Source organism: Haemorhous mexicanus, chromosome 22 (assembly GCF_027477595.1).
Source record: "Haemorhous mexicanus isolate bHaeMex1 chromosome 22, bHaeMex1.pri, whole genome shotgun sequence".
Taxonomy (NCBI): domain Eukaryota; kingdom Metazoa; phylum Chordata; class Aves; order Passeriformes; family Fringillidae; genus Haemorhous; species Haemorhous mexicanus.
The window spans coordinates 4,004,376-4,023,346 of NC_082362.1; the positions used below are offsets into that span (position 1 = coordinate 4,004,376).

Genomic DNA, 18,971 nt, shown 5'->3' on the forward strand with positions numbered 1-18,971 from the left:
GGCTAATGACAGCTCTGGAATAGAGTTGCAGTGCATCTGTCTATATCAGGAGGGAGTAATTAGCAAGTTATTGATAGTCAGATGAAGTTGCAGCTTGAATTCCAGCCAGCAGAATGGCTTTCTAATACAGGGCTTGAGTGGACCATCCTGAACAGGACATAACTGTATCTTTATTATTTAAAAATGATACTCCCAGGGTGGGGAGCCTGTACAGCTATAATAATTCTACTTGAAGGCTGCTGGTTTTGCAGCCAGGTTACCTTGTCTCCCCATTTTCTATGCTGAAAGTGTTCCCTGCACTCTTGCTGGCCATCATTATTTTTTCTGTTGTGAGTGTCACTCCTGAAAGAATTTGTTTTGGGGAATAAATGTCCTGCATCTCTCAGTGTCTGCAAGGAGTTTTTATTCTATTTGCCAACTTGATGCTGATGTGGATGAAGAAGAGTTTGCTGAGTCCTTAAGTTGTTTCCCTTCTGACTGGAATACAGGATCTGTGGGAGAACCATGACACACCACTGCTGGGTCCAGGTTTGGGGCAGGGACTTCTCAGCCTGGGGAACTGAGGATGCTGAGCATGGGATGGGCTTTGCCTCTTGGCTGTGTTGAAATGTCCAAATTGCAAGGAAAGGAGAGCTTGGCCACAAGTGCAGCCTTCTCTGGAGGCACAGGCCCCTGTCTGCTGCAACTCCTGGTTGATATCAGTCTGGGGTTTGCTGTGGTGTGTGCCACACAGGAATGGATGAAGGACCAGCTGCAGGCAGAGGATCAGTGCCCCTGAGCCACTGGGCTGCCTCTTTGATCCAGCTGCCTTTTTATGGCTATTTTCTGCCCTTTTGGTAAATAACTGCCTTTTCTTTGACCTATCTTTGGCATGCTTTTCCTCTAAGCCAACCCTTTCAGTGTCTCAGAAACCCTGCAGCACACAGAGAGAGCACAGGGCTCAGTTACTTCAGTGAACCTGAGCTTGACAAGCCCTGTTGGAGGCTGGCACTGGGATTTCCTGGGCATAAGTCTTCCTGGATTTTTGCAGTAGTGCTTTGTGTGTAAATCCCAGCTCCTGAAGCTGAGAAGCCGTGGTCCATCAGGTGTGTCTGTTGTCTGGCAGCTTCTTGGCCTTTCCAGGGTGGGGTCAGGGATTATTGACCTCTTCTCCTCCAGCACAGCATCTCCACTTGTGCTTTAGTTTAGAAGCTGTGGACAGCAGCAAGGTTGTGCTTCTGTAATAGTGTTTCTTAATTAAACTGGGTATCAGCAGCTTTCACCAAATGCCTTCCTGAGCTTTTCCAGAGTTTGGTGGGGTTTGTGTTCCAGAATTACTTTGCTGACAGGTGAATCCTGTCATTCATTCCTTGTTTTCTGCTTTCTCCTGTGAAGTATGATTTGTTTCCCCATCTAATGTGTGTTTCTTCTCAATCTTCTAATTTAATTTGCAGTGTTTGAAAACACTTGGAAAACCCATCATGAAGGCTGAGAAGGAGAAAGTTGCCAAGAGTTTGGAGCTGTTGAACTTTCTCCTTAAAACTGTGAAAGGGCAGGTGAGTGTGTGACCCAGTATGTGACAAATGGCTGTTTTCTGAGATCTTCCAAATGTCACACTTGGATTTTGCCATGTGATTGCTACATCCCACCTCACTTCCTACCCAAAGTACCTCTAGAGGGAATGCCTGGTTGGATCTGAGGGCAGAAAAGCCCTCCTGTCTGAAGGAGTGATCCAGTGTCTTCATGAGCTGATCTCCAGAGAGAATCTGTGCAGTGTTCAGCAAACACTTGTGGCATCTGCTTTCTTAGCAGCAGAAATACAGCCTGAAGGTTCACTGAGTGTGGGCTTTATCCCAGGGGATTGCTCTTTCCTCTCCACTGAACTCCAGAGATCATGGTTCCCAAAACCAGACTTAATAGCTTTAAGAGCAGAGGTGAAGCTTTGTTCTGGGCCTTTGTTGTCCCTAATAAAAGAAATATCTTTTTGAGCATGCATAGATTTTCTATAGGTGACAAAATATGTCCCTAATGTGGTTTTATTTACTGGAGGAAAACACCACAAGCAGCAGAATTGCTGGTTTCCTACTGATAAGCCCAGAGCTCAGACCACAGCCTGTTTCTTTGGCTGAAAAAAACCTAATAGGAAAATGGGTGGAGCAGAGAGATTATTTCCAAGGCTCTTGTAGGAGCTGAATAGCCTTTGAGACAGCCCTTTCTGCCTGGTTTGAATGAGGTTATGCACTGGGTTACAGAAGAGGGTGCCAGATCTTTAAAAACCAGACTGAACATGCTGCTGCTTTTTTCCTGGATGGGTACAGAGTCATGTGTCTTCTTTTCCCTGCTCCCAGCCATGGACAGGAGAGGGGAGCAGACTGAAGGATCCTCCAGTTCTTTTTATGCCACTACAGTTCTCTTAGACTCCTGCCTCTCATGGTGGAAACTCAGGTTTTCAGGCAAACCCAGTAGCTGATGGTGTGGTGTGACTCACCAGAGTGAAGTGTTGCAAACAGGCTCAAGGAGGAGCCAGGCAGGATTGTAATTCCTGCCATAGCCTTCCCTAGGAATGGCCTGTGCCCTGCAGCTGTGAGTGCCCCTTCCCAGCCCACTCTGCAGATTCCCTCTCCTTGCCTCTTGCAGAAGCTGAGTGTGGAGCTGGCAGAGGTGGAGGAAGTGCTGCTCTCCCTGCAGCAGCTGGAGGACATTGGGAGCTCTCCACGGCTGGACTCTCTCTACTGGAACGTCATGCGCTGGCTCAATCACACGTACGTGGGCTTGGCTCCCTGGCATTCCCCCTCTCTGGGGCCTGCCTGCCTCTCCTGCTGCTCTGCAGGGAGCTGGGGAGGGAAAGGAAGTCAAGGCAGCAACTTCAGGGTGGAGTTTAATGGAGCTCCTTGGTTGGTGGGGTTGAGACCCTCATGAATGCTTGTTTGGAATAGTACCGGGCTCATTGTTCCGTGTGCTCACATCTTGGGATTTGTCCTTGATGGGAGGGGCTGTGCCAGGTGACTGACATGTCTGGTGGGAGGGGCTGTGCCAGGTGACTGACATGTCTGGTGGGAGGGGCTGTGCCAGGTGACTGACATGTCTGGTGGGAGGGGCTGTGCCAGGTGACTGACATGTCTGGTGGGAGGGGCTGTGCCAGGTGACTGACATGTCTGGTGGGAGGGGCTGTACCAGGGGACTGACATGTCTGGTGGGAGGGGCTGTGCCAGGTGACTGACATGTCTGGTGGGAGGGGCTGTACCAGGTGACTGACATGTCTGGTGGGAGGGGCTGTGCCAGGTGACTGACATGTCTGGTGGGCGGGGCTGTGCCAGGTGACTGACATGTGTGGTGGGAGGGGCTGTGCCAGGGGACTGACATGTATGGTGGGAGGGGCTGTGCCAGGTGACTGACATGTCTGGTGGGAGGGGCTGTACCAGGTGACTGACATGTCTGGTGGGAGGGGCTGTACCAGGTGACTGACATGTCTGGTGGGAGGGGCTGTGCCAGGTGACTGACATGTCTGCTGTCCTGTGCTGCCAGAAGACAAGTGAGCCAGGGCCACAGCAGGCATCACGCCCCTCCCTGGGTGATACTCATCCTCACAGCCCTCATCCTCAGCCTGTGCTTCCTGCACCTTTCTGGTGCTGCTGCCTGTTCAGGGACTGCCTGTCACATGGGTCACACTGTTCCCTGGCTGTAAATTAAGTTGCTGTTGGTTTTTGGCATTCTCTCTGCAGGAAGCCCAAGAAGGAGAAGACAGCCACCAAGCCCAGCCAGGGAGCGGAGCCGCTGAAGCGGAAGAAGAAAGGATTCCTGCCAGAGACCAAGAAACGCAAGAATCGCAAGAAAGGCACCCAGGAGAACGGGGTGGAAGCAGGGGAGGATGGAGAAGCAGCCCCAGAGGAGCAGCCCCTGGGAACACAAACCCCCAAGCACAAGAAAGGCCTCGTGCCTGGTGGCAGCAAAAAGCACCCAGACAGGGTGGGCAGGGAGAACGGGGTGGCAAAGGCGGGCGGTGGGGAACTCCCCACTGCTGATGGAGGAGGTGCTGTGGCTGACAAGAAGAAGAAGAAAAGGAAGAGGAAAAACAGAAAAAGAAAAGGTGCTGCAGGTGATGAAACTGAGCAGGTTCCAGCAAAGAAAACCAAGGGGAATGTTGTCCAGGAGACCCAGCAGAAACAAGACAAAGCCAAGAAGAAAAGAAAAGTGAAACAAGCTCCAGTGCTGCAGGAGTAAACTCCACGGACTCAGCCAGGCCTGGCATGGCTAGCATGGCTCAGTAGACTGCTGAATTATCTTTAATATCTATAGTTTTTATACTCTCCATGACTTTTAAATAAACCTTCCATCATGCTGAGCTCTAAAGCTGTGGGTCTGCCTTGTGTGAAGGGTTCAGCCTAGAGCACAGAGAGCTTCAGGAGGTTACATACCCTCCAGGCTGTGGGACATGGCCACTCTCTCTTCTCTGGCAGTGCCAGAGAATTCTGTCTCCATGATTCCCAAGCAGAAGCAGGAGTCTGGTTTGGATTCCTTGGGAAGTTGGGGTGGGTGTGCTGGCACTGCTGAGTTGTGGTCAAGCCTTGTGGGAGATTCAGAAGTGACTCCTAAAGGCTCATCCCTGTCCTGCCCAGGCCCAGCAGTGCTCACAGCTTTTCCAGTGGAGGAGCTCCATTTTGCAGCCCCCAGAATGGCTGGGGTGAAATGGGTTTGCACAGGCAAACTCTGGGGTCAGCTATTCCCAGTTTGACCACCCTGGTATTGTCCATAACCACCATGATCTGGTTTTTCTTGCCTTTTTGCTGCTGGGTGCTGGAGGGGTCATGGCCCCTGTGGTAGTGCAGGGAATCAATAAATGAGTGAAACACTTGAAATGGTTGATTGGCCACTGTGCCAGGCCTGTGCAGCCATGCAAGACACCTGGAACAGCAGACCTGCAGCAGTCTGGAGGTGACTGCCTGGAATTGCATCTGCTTATTTATCCCCAGGCTCCTGAATGCTGGGATGCCACCATCCCTTTGGAGAGTGCCAGGACCAAGTTCTCCCAAGTGTTGGGTACCTGGTCCTTGTTGAGAGCTGAGGCTCAAAGTGTTTGAAATGCTGCTCAAGCTGCAGTTGCCACCAAAGCCTCCCCTGCTCCTCCCCACCTGGCCAGCACCCTGCTCCTGGATCCAGAACATGGGTCTGGGTGCCTGGCCCTGACTCCTCCAGCAGCTGAGGGGGCAGTGCTGGGTTAGTGCTTGGACCTGATGGTCTTGAAGGTCTTTTCCAACCTGAGTGATTTCTGTGACTCTCTGAAGGCCTCACTGCTCTCCCTGCAAAGAGGAGTTTGGTGCTGGCTCCTGGCAGAAGCTGTTGCTGGCAGAGGGAAGGGCTGGGAGCAGGGCTGTGCCTGTTGTGCCTTCAGCTCTCATCCTGCAGGTGGGTCTGTACCACCAGGCAGAGATAAGGGCACTGGAAATGTCCTACTGCTTTTGGAGGGAGTGAGAGAAGAGCTGCAAAGGGCTGTGTTTGCCTGTGGCTATTTATCTGCCTTTGCAATGATTCTCTGCTCAAATGGCACAGAACTCCTGGGAGACAGCAGCACAGACATCCCACTGCAGACCCACAGCTTCCACTTGCCCTGTCCCAGCAGTGATTCCCCCAAGCTGAGCTGCACATCCAAGGTGTGTGCTGGCTCCTGGGAGCAGCAGGTGAAGCTGGAGTTTCTGTGCCCAAGTTCAGCAGGGAATCCTTCCTGTGCCTGCCTTTCACCTCCTGCCCCCACAGCTGCTCCCTTGGCACTGGGGCAGTCAGGACTGAGGGGCACTGACTGTGGTGCTGCCTTGGAGGACACAGCCCTTGTGCAGGCTGGATGAGGAGGAGCTGGCAGGCTCTGGGCTCTCCAGGTCAAGATTGGCACAGATTGGGCAGGAGGTGAAGGGCAGCTCTCCTTGTGCCCACCCTGGATGCTGCTGGCTTCCAGCCTCTGAGGGGTTTGCAGAGGTACCCAGCCAGGTGGAGATTTGGGTGCAGGTGTGTCACCAGGACACTGCAGGAGGTGGCTGGTTCCTGCCCTCTGTGGTGCCCCCATGCTTCTCTGAGCAATTCAGGGCTGCACTCACCCTGCTGGACCTTTTCTCCCAAAGCACTTCCTCATCCAGAGGTGGCTGTAGGCTGTTGGCTGGAATATCTGCAGCTGCAGCCTAAAGAAGAGCTGCAAGTCCCTATTCCCAGGCAGAAGGGGTTGGCAATTACTGCCAGTCCTGTCTCCAGGAAAAGGGACATCTCTGCTCCCAACGGGCCTGGGGATTGACCCTGGGGATGCTGCCCTGCCTCTGCCATTTACTGCTGAAAGCTGGTTCATTGCCTCGTTAAAACCTCAATCCCAGCTAAGCCCCTCCAGCTGTCCCCAGTGATGACTTTTCATGTATTATGCAAATGCAGCACACAGGAGGCCAGCAGGTCACGGCTGTCCCTGGTTTAATGATCCAGAGGGGCTCCACAGGGGACAAGGGGCTTCAGATCTGAAGTGTCTCACTAATGATTTCTTTCTTTGTGCTTGTTAAGTAGGACATGCTGGGATTTTGTGCCTCTGCTGTGGGGAACCAGAGGAGGAACAGCAGGCAGGGGTGGTGGGTGGGAGGCAAGAGTGAGCTGGAGGAGAGGGCTCTGTCCAGGCAGTCAGGGAGGGAATCCTCACCTGCCTGCAGAGAGCAGCTGTGGCACCCAGAGCCACCACGCCGAGGCCACAGGGCCTGGCTGAGCTCTCTGGGATACCTGCCAGGGTCACTGCAGAGAGGAGCTGGTGTGGATCAGCTCGTCACTGTCACTGTGAGAAGGGCAGAGCACGAGGCCAAAGCTGTGCCAGCTGCTGTTTCTGACACAGGGATGGCCACTGGGCAGTGCCAGCTGTCAGGCTGGAGAGGCTGACTGGGCTCTCCTTTCTGTGCTCATGGGTGTGTTCAGTCTCCAAGAGTGGTCAAGGGGAAAAGGGACAGGAGAGCTGCAGGGCACAGTGCGAGTCACACTGCCCTCTTTGGCCCGTGAAATTACCTGACTTTGGGCTGGCTTTGATGCACTGCTTATAGAATGCAGTCACTAATCCAGCAAGTCAAACTGTGCTTCACCAGCTCTTATTTGGGTTTTTAATAATCACAAAGGGTTTGTTTTACTTGATTTCAGGTCCTGTCTGTTGCTTGACCATGAGGGCTTTAGATGACTGAGCATGCTCTGATTTAAACGAAGCCTTTTCTTCTCAGCTGCCCTGGGCCCAGAGCTCAGAGCTCCATGGCTCTTCTGGGTGCAGGAGAGCAGCCCCAGGCCCTGGGCACTGAGCTCAGGGGAGGGGTGCAGTGCTGGAGAATGGCCAAAGCCATGGGATAAATCCAGGGAGTCCTGAGAGGGTGGGCAGGCCCCTGGCACAGGTGCCCAGAGCAGCTGGGGCTGCCCCATCCCTGGAAGTGTCCAAGGCCAGGCTGGACAGGGCTTGAAGCAACCTGGGATAGGGAAATGTGTCCCTGCCATGGCAGGGGTGGAATTAATTGGTCTTTATGGTCCTTCCAGCCCAAACCATTCCATGACTCTGTGCTTTCTGATGTAATATCCTGTATGTCATGCAGAGATTTTGCCAGGGACTCTGGGCAATGGGTGCAGTGTTGGAGTTGCTCAGGAGAGGTTGCCATGCCATCAGCACCTCTGTACAGTGTGATCAGTGTAAATGCACCAGTGACAGCACAAAGAGCATCGAGACCAGCTCAGGAGAGGGTCAGGGCAGTCACCCTGGGCCAGCCCACGAGCTGTTGTTTGTCACAGCGTGGGTGGCCCTGGGAGCTCTCCAGGCAGTCAGGGGTTTGGGAGGGCTTGTGAAGCAAGGATGGGGAGTGAACAAATGTGTGGGGGCACACACATAACACACACACATGGATATGGCTCTGATCCAAACCCAGTGTGCACAGCACACTCAGCAGTAGTTGATGGATGGAAGCTAAAGCTGCTGAGCTTCAAAGCTTATCTATCTGCTGGAACATCAGAATTTGGAACATTATTCTTAATCAAGTAATTTACAAGAATGATTAAGCTGAAAGCCCCAAGGAGCACTGACAAAAGGCCATCAGGGATGGCTGTTTTAAGTGACGGAGCCTTTGCTTTTGTGGTTTGGACACAAAACTGTGCCCCACAACACTGCCCTGTGCTGAAGGACTCTGAAGGGAGGCCCTGCTGTGGGAGGGTCTCTCCCAGCTGGTCAGGGGAGCCTCAGACACCTTTGTCTGTGTGTCACAGCAGCCCAAGGCTGAGCTGCTCCCAATGCAGCAGGACCAGCCCCTTCTCTCCTGCTATCCTGTCAGCTTGGTGGGCATGGCTGCTGTGGGATCACTGGAGAAGGGCAGCCTTGATGCCCACTGTGGGACCACCTGGGAACCAATTCCTGCCTTCCTGTCCACCTTCCTGAGCACCCAGCCCATGAGCACCGACCCATTCTCATCATCCATCAGCCAGGTCCTCTGCTGTGCTGTGAGGGGCCTGAATGGGGCTGGAGCAGGACCCCACCTCTGTCAGGCCCACACTGACTCCTTCCTCCAGCTCTGCTCCTGGCTGGATCCAGCTCTGGGGAAAAGGAGGCTGTAATCCACCACCTTCCCTACTCCTGCTGTTATTTCTCCACAAACTCCAGGCAGGCTGGTGTCCAGGGAAGTTCTTGGCAGCCCTGTGCCTGCTGGAGCTTGGAGCATCCTCATCCCAGGGACCACAGGAGTGCACAGCCAAGAGGTGACACAAGAAAAGGAGCCAGGGGGTACATTTTAAATACTTTTATTTCTTAATTTACATAAAGGTATATATTTGGCTTATCTTTTTTTTATACTCTGAGATTCACAATCAATTGCTCTTAAAAAATAAAATAGTCATTTGCTTCTGAAAGAAATCAGAAAACTATTTTATACTCCTCCCTTGTATAACAAGAAAATATACTAATACTCCCATACCTCACATAGTAAAAGTGATTGTAAGTGCTGGTTTACCAGACAATAAAGCCAATGGAGAAGAGAAGAAGCATTTGGGGTGGAGCTTGGGAGAACTCTGCTTCCCAGAGCACAGCCAGACATTTTTGGGGTTTAGTCACCCTGACTCAAGGGGAGAGGCTCCTGGGGCCACACAGACCTGCTCTGGGAGCGGTGGCAGCAGGAGCCACTTGGGTTGGCAGCTTGCTGCCTTTTGGGTCACTCTCTTGCTTCTTTGGGCAGGTGCCATTGCCTCAGTTTCCCACACTGTGTGCAAACCACCTGACTGCCCGTGCAGGGTCAGCTGGGGGGGTTGATGCTTTAAAAAAATCCCCTTCATGAAGTGGAGTAGAAGAAACCCTCGTGATTAACTGAGGGGCAGCTGGAGCCTCCCTGGTGCCTCGGGACACTTGCACAGACCCTGCTGAATGCAGCAAGGATCTGAAGAAGCCCGAGCCTCCCTCTCTTAGCCTGGAACACGTGAGAGCAGGGATTCAGGGATCCCTTGGTGAAGGTAGGACTCACTCTCACTCCTTTGTTTGCTCCCTTCCCTCTGTTCTTGTCTAAACAGAATCCACAGCATTTCCTTCATGTGCACAAAGGATAAAAGCAGCACTGAGCTCTGGCAGGGACTGGAGCCTGTCACAAACAAGGATTGCCAGTGACATTACAGAACACTTCCGTTCCCTTTTCATTGTTGACTCCTGAGAATTAAGTTTAAGGAGAATTCCTAATCTCTGAACCTTAGCAGAAATGTTCCATTTTGTTGACAATAAATGCTACAACAGAGAGCCTATCAGAAAAGCAATTTAGAAAATGTGGTTAATCTTCTTTGGTCTCTGAGATGAAATGACTGATTGTTGGGTTGCTTTTTGTTTCCTTTTAAACAGCTTAAAAAGGAATGTCTTAATGGGAATCAGAAATTCATGTGCCTTTAAAGCCAAGTGTTTGGCTCCCAGACTACAGCTGCTGTGTTTCCCCTCCCAGTGTAAATAGTGGCACGAGGTAGGAAGTGAAGCATTGTTGGGATCTGCTTTGCTTTGTTATTTCTAGCACCTGCTTGCTCAGGCACTAGAGGAACACTTCTGGCTCTGGTTCTTTAGCCAAGTCTTAGAGCTATTGTTAAGGAATTTCAGGTGACAGAACCCTTGCAGAGGAGTCCTGGGAGGTCTGGGAGGAGGGAAGGCTCAGGGGATGACAGGCATCCCCAGCATGGGCAGGTGCTATGGGGTGAGCACCTGCAATTAGAACCATCTCTGCTGCAGTGCTGTAGGCCCCAGCACATCCTGGCAGGGAATGGGAGAGAGATAAACCCAGATTTACTAACAGTACCTTGCTGTGCCTGAGAAATCTTCTGGCACAACCAGGACAGCAGCTCCAGCCTTAACTCACATCTAGTTCTGCTTTGACATTTCCTGAGCTGATTTAGTCCTCCTTGGACCCCAAGTGCCTTTCATGTGGCAGCCTGGTCCTCTTCAGGACCTGTGCTCCCCTTCCTCCCCCCTCCAGCTGACACAGCACAACTTTGGCTCGTGGAGGCCAGGTCCAGTGCAATGGCACCATGACATGCTTCTGCATTTCAGTCTCACCCAGTTCAGGACTGGCCTTGTCTGAAAGCTCTCAAAGGCACCTTTGTAAAGGTACAAGTACACCCCAGTGCCAGGTCAGGCTGGGTGTGCAGGAACCCAGGCACTGCTCTGAAGGCAGTGTCAGCCACCTGCTTTGGGATATTGGCAGGGAGAATTAGCATTGACAGTCTGAGTGATATGGTATCATGTAAACAAAGCACGAGGTCACTGGCACAGCAATATTGCACTCCCAGGCCCAAGGTGCAGCCATTCAGCCAGGTGGGTTTTGGTATTTTCAAAGCCTGTGAACCTCCTAGGAAGGCTGAATTTAGCATATGGAAAACTCCAGAGCCTGTAGGGATTTCTGTCCAACGTTCTTCTGGGCCTTTCTGTGACAACCACCAGCATACCCAGTGCAGTGAAACTCTCTCCTCTGTCCCATTGCCCAGTCTCAGTGACAGGTAGGTCAGCCCCTGGAAGTTCTCCTGTGGTGCCCTTGCAGGCCCTGGCACCAGAGCACTGAGAGGAGGAGAGCTATGGACGTTATTCATGTCTGCTATGGTTGCACAGGCAGCTCCAGATTTCAAATGTTTAAATAAAAAATTTATCTAAGTATATATCTATATATCTCATCTAATGTCTCCAGCAGAGATAAAGCATCTTATAACATTTAAATAAAAATAATAATCTGAATCAAGCCTTCAGTGTCAAAGAAAAGGTGATGTACAGAACAGGTCCTCAACTAGTGCAGTCTGTGGGAATGGGAGTGCTGGCAGAGCAGCAGCATTCCATAGGACACCAGCTGCCCTACAAACAATGTGGACTTCATTGGCTACAACTAAAACCATTTACACAATCTACAGTTGCTCACTTGGGCAGCTTTTTCTGGGCCCAGTGAGCAGTTGGTTTCCATGCTCAGGGGACCCCCTGGATGTCCTCACGTTCCAGAAGTTGCCACGTTCCCGGCTGCCCTGCTCATCTCCTGGTGCCTGACCCTGCAGGCTGGAGAGAGGGATGGATTTGGTGTGGAGACCCACTCTGTGATGTGGAGCTGAAGGATCCACTGACACCCAGCACAGGAGGGCTTCCAGACTGAGATTGGTGTGGTGGGAGCAGGAGTCCACGTGTCCTGGCCTTCACTGGCAGCTGCAAACAGGGAACAGAAGGTGGTTACTGGGGAAGCTCCAGGTATGGATTGCTGGTGGTGCAGCCCAGCTCCTGGGGTGGTGGGGGCCAGCTAAGAGACTGTCCTGCTTTGAAAAGGAAGTGAGTTGTTTTGGAGGCTGTGGTCAAACCAATGGGTACTCAGATTTGAACATTGGCACCTGGTGTGGCCACTGAGGACATGGATATGCCTCTGAGAACACAGGGGGTTAAAAGCAGAGAACTCCCAGGGGAACTTTCTCTTGGTTCTGGTCCATGAAAGAGGTCTGACCTCTTTCACACTGTAAGTTAATGAAGTTCTTCCCTTTATTCCTAAGCTGGAGCCTGCTTTGCTCTGTTTCTGGTCACATCTCACAGCAGACATTAAGGAGAATATATTTTCATGGGGGCACTGGCAATGCACTCTGTCAAACCATGACAGAGACCCCTGGTGTCTGTGCAAGCAGGGGGTTGGCAAAGCCTGCCCATGGTGGAGGCAGCACTTGGGGATGTGCTGAAGCCATCTGGAATGGGAACAGAGGCACTGTGATCCTGGCCCAGCCTGCTCCAGGAGGTGACTGGCAGCTGTGTAGCCCTTAAGGGCACCTGGGGAGGCACAACTGCTCCTGCTGTGGGCTGAGGCAGCTCAGCACAGGACAGGCTCCATTCTTGTGGACTGTTTCTGACCCCCTCAGTTTACTAAAGAGGGGCTGCCTTGTGCCTTAAATTGTCCTTTTAGAAACAGCTGTCCCCTGGAGAGCCCAGCTCAGGTGCCAGCCCAGCAGAGCCCAGCTCGGTATGCTGCTGGCACAGCAGAGCAGGCACTGCCTGTGGCCCATGCTGGCTTTAGGGAGCATGTCAGCACCTCTCCTCACTGCTGAGGTACCACTGTGGGGGCCTCTCTAAGCAGCCAACTGCTGCCCTAGATAATGGGGAAGGAACACCTGTTCTCTCACTGCAGGATTTCCTGTGAGAGGGTTTGTGCTCCATGTTATGCAGGAAATTGCCCCTCACCTTAAAAATTAGTGGCTGCTGCATTACAGAAAAAGTCTCCTATGAGGGTTTCCTGGTTTCTTTCAAGCTGTATAAAACTGGACCAAAAAAGATGAAAGTGCAGTGAAAAAACCTTGGCGTGCCCAGGACACAGGCAGTGTGGTTTGTAAGTCACTGGTTTATAAGGCAAGTTTCAGTAACAGCACCAAGGATTTCCTCCTGGATTGGTTGATGGCATTTTTAAAAAAACCTTCCAACTTTATCTAAAAGCAACTGTTAAATAATACTGTGTGAATACACATCCAGCCCAGAGCCTGCAAACTCCAGGCAGCCCCATGCTCAAATCCACTCCCCTCTGTGGAAATAACACATCTGCTGTGCTAGAGATTGCATTAAATCTTTTCCCTCAAAAGGCCATTCTGAAGTGTCTTATTGAGTTCTGATTTTCTGATTAGTCTTTCAATGCATTTAATTTATGGGAAAGAAATCTCCTCTTCAAAAACTTGCTGTAATTAATTTTGGCTGCAGTAAAATGCTGGGAAGTGTTTATCACTTGTGGCAGCTCCAAGCAGCAGCGCTGTGGCTGTGGGGGAGTGATAAGGGCAGCATGAACACAAGGGACAGGGTGGGCAGCAGGAAGGGGACGGTCCCTGGTCCCTCTGGCTCAGAGGTGTCGCCCTGGACCGAGGGGTGCAGAGGGGACAGGGTCAGGTGCTGCCAGGAAACACTTTCTGCAGACAATCTGGACTATGCCAGAAATGGTGGTTTGGTAGCAGCCCAGGTTTGACCCTGAGCAGGGCAGCAGGAGGTTCTGTGAACACCAAAAGGTTTTCAGTTCTGGTCTGGGACAGTCACACTGGTCAGGGGACACGGGTGACATGGGCTTTTCTGCTCAAAGAAAGGAACACCAGGTTCTGGAAGCAACTCAATACCACAAAGGACACTTGAGTTGACCCCTGGTTTCCCTGTTCTTGATTTGCTCTGCTTTGGGCTGAGGGTGGCAAAGGTGCAAACCACAGCTGGCTAAGGAAACTTCTCTGCAATAAGGAAAGAAATGGGCTGACAGGGGTTTGGAGCAGAGCTGTAGCTTGAAACCTGCAGCTGGTTTGGGTCACTCACCATCTCAGACTTTCACAGAGGCTGGTGGCATCACAAGCTGATTCACCCTGGTGAAGAGAAAATAAAAGTGTTGTGTGAGAGCTGCAATTAGCAAAGAAATGGATTCCTAATAACATACCAGCCTGGTAAATCCAGGTTTTGGTTGCTTAACAGTGTCTTAAGAAGTGGGACATTAAAAATTGTCCTGCACAATGGTATAAAGCTGAAACCTTGTCACATGGGGGTGCCTGACAGCAATGCTGACAATGGCTGGAACATGCCAAATAACACTGCTGGCACTAATTGACAAGGACTGGGGAAGGTCCCAAAGGCATCCAGGTAGCTACTATTTCCCTAAGCCAGTACAAGATTGTACAGTGGCTGTTGGTGTCCTTCAGCCTGACAGCACAAATGTAAACAGTCATCGCTGATAAAAATGAAGTTAAGGAAAAGTGAGTTGTCTTTCAGTTTGCAGCTCCTGAAGACCTGCTGCTGTTCCAGGCACCTGCTCCCAGGTGATGGCAGAGACTGCTGTGTCACCAGGCAGGAGCTGTCCTGCAGCTCCTGGGATGAGGGCAGTGAGGGGACAGCTCCTGTCTGCTCTGAGGGACCCAGGGACACCAGCAACAGTCCTGCCAAGGCCATCCCTTGCTCCTGCTGCTTGTCCTTGCAGTAGATTCAACCTGGAAAATTCAACCTTCCTCAGCAGCAGCTCCTCTCCTGTCTCCTCCCACGCTGTTCTTGTTACTCAGGGACAGGAGCGAGTGCCTTTGACAGTGACACACACAGCAGGGCCCCTGTGAACTGTCAGAGGTGACATCCTCGCAGTCTGAGACCTTTGGACCTCAGTGGGAACACCTGGATTCTTACAACACTGGGAACCCCCAGCACACCCACAGACCTGCCCTGACGAAGCTGTTCGAGTGCTTTACCCAAGGGTCTCTGGCTGCACTTGGGCAGCAGCAGGAGCAGCTTAAATCAACCTGAGTTCCAAAAGGAGAGTCTCCATCTACCAGTGGAAGTCAGCTGTGCCGATGCTGGGGTTTAGGACTTTTGTTTTTCTTTATTTCTCTAAAAAATTTTCTGCTATACCTGTTGCTAGGAGACAATAACAACCAGGTATTTAAGAGAGGCAAAAGAAGTGGCCACAGCTCAGGGGAGGGGTCCAGCTGGCTGCTCTCTCTTTTTACCTGGGGGTTTCTCTGGGAAAGGCAGAGATAACGAGAGAATTGGGATGGGAAAAAAAAGGAGCTGGGGCAGCTGCTGGCTCTTCAGAAGAGGAGGAGGAGGGTCAAGCTGCTGCTTGGGGGAGGGAATTCGCTGCCACAGCTGGAGCCCAGCCCGGTTCTGCCTCCTCTGCCATGGGTGAACTTCTGCTTGTGAGAGCAGCCAGGGAACTGGCACTTCATGAACACCAAAGGACCCTTCACTGTCTGCTGGGGTGCCTCAGGGAGACCCCAGCATCCCTGAGCTCCTTCCCTCACCTAGGGAGCTTCTTCTGGCTCTGTTGGGGAGCTGGGCTGCTGCTGTCAGGGTTTTTTGAACACTGTAGCCCACACTCCTGGCCTGCAGTGACAGCTGCGGAATTTCTGACACATCTCATCCACCACCCCGGGATATTGCTCCTCCCCGCCTTTCCACCTTGCTGCTCCGAGGTTCCTGCTACATCTCCTTTTGCTGTTCTGAGGGGGTACCAGGCTCGGCTGTCCCCGAGGGCTCATAAAGAAGTCCCTCCTCCACCCTGCCCGCCGGCTGAGCCACCATTGTTACTGTGAGGGAGACGAGGCCGAGCCCGCGCCACAGCGCCCCCTGCCGGCCCGGGGGAGTCCCCGCCCCGCCCTGCCCGCCGGGAGCCAGCAGCGCCCCTGGTGGCCGTGCCCGGAACTGCACCCAGGGGACAGTCTCTTCTCTGCAGCGGGACAGGGCTGGGCTGGGCTTGTGCTGCTGCTGTTGGCTGGTTTGTTATACACACATCTTCCAGTAAAAGAACTGTGGTTTCCCATATCTTGGCCTGAAAGACCCTTAATTTCAATATTATAATGTCAGAGGGAAGGGGGTTACATTTTTCGTTCCAAGGGAGGCTCCTGCCTTCCTTAGCAGACACTTGTCTTTCAAATCAAGAACCAAACTGCCCCAGTGTGGTGTTACATTTTAGTTAAATGGTTTGCTCCGTCTCACCCCTCGAAAATGTGCGGTTTATTCCGAGCCTGTGATTCTCCCCTGCAGTATCACGTATGTGTAATCCCATTAGCCCACGTGCCCACTTTAAATCTCCATGTTGGGCTGTGCGAGGGAGACCAGATCCTCTCTTGGCCCTTCTCTCCCTAGGCTCTCCCTCTCTCCCCCTCCCTCCCCGTTCCCCCCTTCCCCTCAGAAACCATGCTGCTCCCAGGGCTGGGACCCCCAATAAGCCCTCACCTAATTAGCAGCCTCAGAAGCCGTGTGGAGTCTCCTTGCCTGCCTGCTGCTACCAGCGAACACACAGCTCAGGGGGACCCCGGGACTCCCCAGGGACCCTCAAAGGAACCACGCCACCCCAGCAGTGATTTGTAAACCTGCTGTCACAGGCAGCCTCTCTCTGCAGCAGTGAAACCCTCGGACAGTGCACAGGGAGCATCACAGAGCTGCACTGCCCAAGGCCTGTCACTGACACATTTTATGGAAAATCTTTTTTTTAGGATTTTTCCCTCTTGAAAAGCTGAGAGGCTTCAAGAACAAAATGCAAACAATTTTTATCTGCTACTGTAGAATGTAACAGGTGGATCTGTGATTGGTCTCATTTAGTTATTTCTAATAAATAGCCAATCACAGTCCACGTGTCTAAACTGTCTCGGTCAGAAACACCTTTGTTATTCCTTTTTTTTCTATTCTTAGCTAAACCTTCTAATGAAATCTTTTCTTCTATTCTTTTAGTATAGTTTTAATATAATATAGATCATAAAATAATAAACCAAGCCTTCTGAACATAGAGTTAACTTTCTCATCTCTTCCCTCATCCTAAGACCCCTGTGAACAGTACATCAGAGGCCCTGTCAGGTGACAAATTCTCAGGAAACATCACTCTCCTTTGGACACATTGACACTTAGTTGTGGCTCTTCACCACACTTTGCATCTGACACAGAATGCTGTTTGTCACTGAAATGGATTCAAACATGTTTCAGGATAAAACATGTTTTAATCCATGCTCTAATTTCCCTTTAGGAAGGGACACAGGGGGACCAGTGGCAGCCCCTGGCAGATTCCTCCTGTCTGAACTTCCTCAGATGTCGAGAAGTTAAAATCATCTCCAAAAGGTCTTGTAAACACATTAAAACAGTATTCAGGGGACACCTTCCAAGAAATCTCTGCATCAGGAATTGGTCCAGTTCAGCCCACAGCTCTTAACTTCACACCAACCCCACAGGTCTCCAAGGTGCACAGAAGCCTCTGTGCTTTTTCTGCCTTTCCAGGCTATAAACTGAAATATTTCTGATGGAAGAGCTGACCCAAGTTTCTTCGTGCAAGTCCCATTCTTGGTGACCCCACTGCACTGGAAATCACATTGAATTGAACATTGGAATTGTGCAGAATACATCAGAGAAAACGACCTGGGCATGCTACAGCCAACTTTGAAAGTAGGAAGGAAGCTATGGAATGTCACAAAACATTTAGAGAACACTGGAACTCCAGAGGCTTGAGTGAGCCACAATGTTTGAAAGTCCTATTCCTGGGCACATCATTCCATGTTCTTAGAGGACACAGAATCTATACAGGAAAATTTAGTTTTGCCATGACTTTTGCATGCACCTGCATTGCTGACACAACTGGAAATAGACACAACTTTCTTGCTTGTTTAATAGTTCAGCCTCCTATGGGATAAAATGTACCACCCTTTTATTTTAACACATTTCTCTCAAGTTCTGCTTTATCTCTGTTTCACAGATGGGAACAGAGGCCTGGAGGGGCTAATCCTGAAATGCTTTTCAAAGATTTGATGGGAAATTAGACTGCACGTGACTTGTGAACCTGCTGGGGAGAGAAATTGCTTTCAGGGATCACACAGGAAGCTGGTGGACAGGAGAGAGAACTGAAACAGTCCCCAAATATGGGACAGTGCCTCCTCAGTCCCTCTGAAGCCCTGTGCTGCAGACACTGGGCACTGCCTCCACCAGTGGCAGTGGGGCTCAGTTTATGGGTCAGGTGGGATTTTGTTTACTTTTTTAAAAGCAAATTGACAAACAATAAATTTTAAACTCTCTTAGGTGGCAAAATGTAGTACATGGGCTTAAAATAACAAGGCTCAAGAGCATCTAAATCCCTCATTAAGTACCACTTGCCTTTCTAATAGCGATAATCCCACACTGAATGGATCACTGAACATTGGCTCCCAAATTGTTCTGTTTGCTCTGCAGTGTTTTTTTAAGATTGTGAATGTTTTCATTCTTTGAAGAGAGTAGGGTGGGAACCAGTCTGTTATTTCTGGAGGAGGAGGAAACTCACCCAAACTGCCTTTCAAGAACAGAAGCTGTGCAACTTTTTTTTAATTTTTTTTTTTTACAGACTCCTCTAGCAGTTAAAAATGTGGCTGATTCTCTCTAACTCCATCACTTCCTCTCCTGTCAAACCTAAATATTTCTCCTAGATCCTATCAAGTAATTTCCATGCACTGTGACAGCATCTATAATTCTGAAGTATTTATAAGACTGTCTGTTTAATATTAAACTACATGCTCTAGAGCTGTTAAATATTTATGCTATGTAAAATGGATCTAATTTCACTGCACCTCGGCCGGTTAGAGACCTGCATGGGGACAAGACAGCCAATTTAAGATAACAGATGACTGGCCAGGATCTTTTACAGGTCAGCCATGCTCTATTTCAGGAACTGGGCAGGATTATTCTCCAGATGCTCTGTGCCTTCCAGCCTTGCTGGTCCCCAGGCCAGCAGCTAGTGGAGATTACAGGTTGTAGTGCAGCCAGCACTGCTGGGCACTCCCAGGGACTTGAAAGGATTCCTGCTGCCTACATCCAGAGCAAGAACCTTCTGCTCCACCCTGGGCAGCAAGGGGAGAAGCCAGATGGCCCCACTCACCTGTCTGCTCCAGCTGTGAGGATGTGTGTGCCACTGAGCTCCTGCTGAGCTCCAGGGATGTGTCACCTCTGTCCCTGAGCTCCAGCCAGGAGCAGGGTGCCAGGAAGGAGGACACAGCTCAGTGTGTGGAGCACTGCTGTGCCCAAGGCTCCAAGAGAG

The 18,971-nt window shown here is 51.1% G+C and overlaps 2 protein-coding genes across 3 annotated transcripts in view; one reads left to right on the top strand and one right to left on the bottom strand.

Annotated features, from left to right (window-relative positions):
- Positions 1-4,329, top strand: part of MYBBP1A (MYB binding protein 1a) — a 56,498-nt gene extending 52,169 nt beyond the window's left edge. The window contains exons 25-27 of the mRNA XM_059865893.1: positions 1,434-1,535; positions 2,617-2,741; positions 3,702-4,329. Of these exons, the coding sequence (XP_059721876.1) occupies positions 1,434-1,535; positions 2,617-2,741; positions 3,702-4,200 (726 nt within the window). The 3' untranslated portion in view covers positions 4,201-4,329. The remainder of the gene's footprint in view (positions 1-1,433; positions 1,536-2,616; positions 2,742-3,701) is intronic.
- Positions 4,330-8,735: 4,406 nt separating this feature from the next.
- Positions 8,736-18,971, bottom strand: part of SPNS2 (SPNS lysolipid transporter 2, sphingosine-1-phosphate) — a 136,092-nt gene continuing 125,856 nt past the window's right edge. For both annotated transcript variants that reach the window (XR_009489157.1, XM_059865894.1), the window contains 2 exons: positions 13,763-13,809; positions 8,736-11,653 (listed from right to left, as the gene is read on the bottom strand). Coding sequence is in view for 1 of the 2 variants with exons in the window: in XM_059865894.1 (XP_059721877.1) it covers positions 13,767-13,809 (43 nt within the window). In the remaining variant the exon portion in view is untranslated. The remainder of the gene's footprint in view (positions 11,654-13,762; positions 13,810-18,971) is intronic.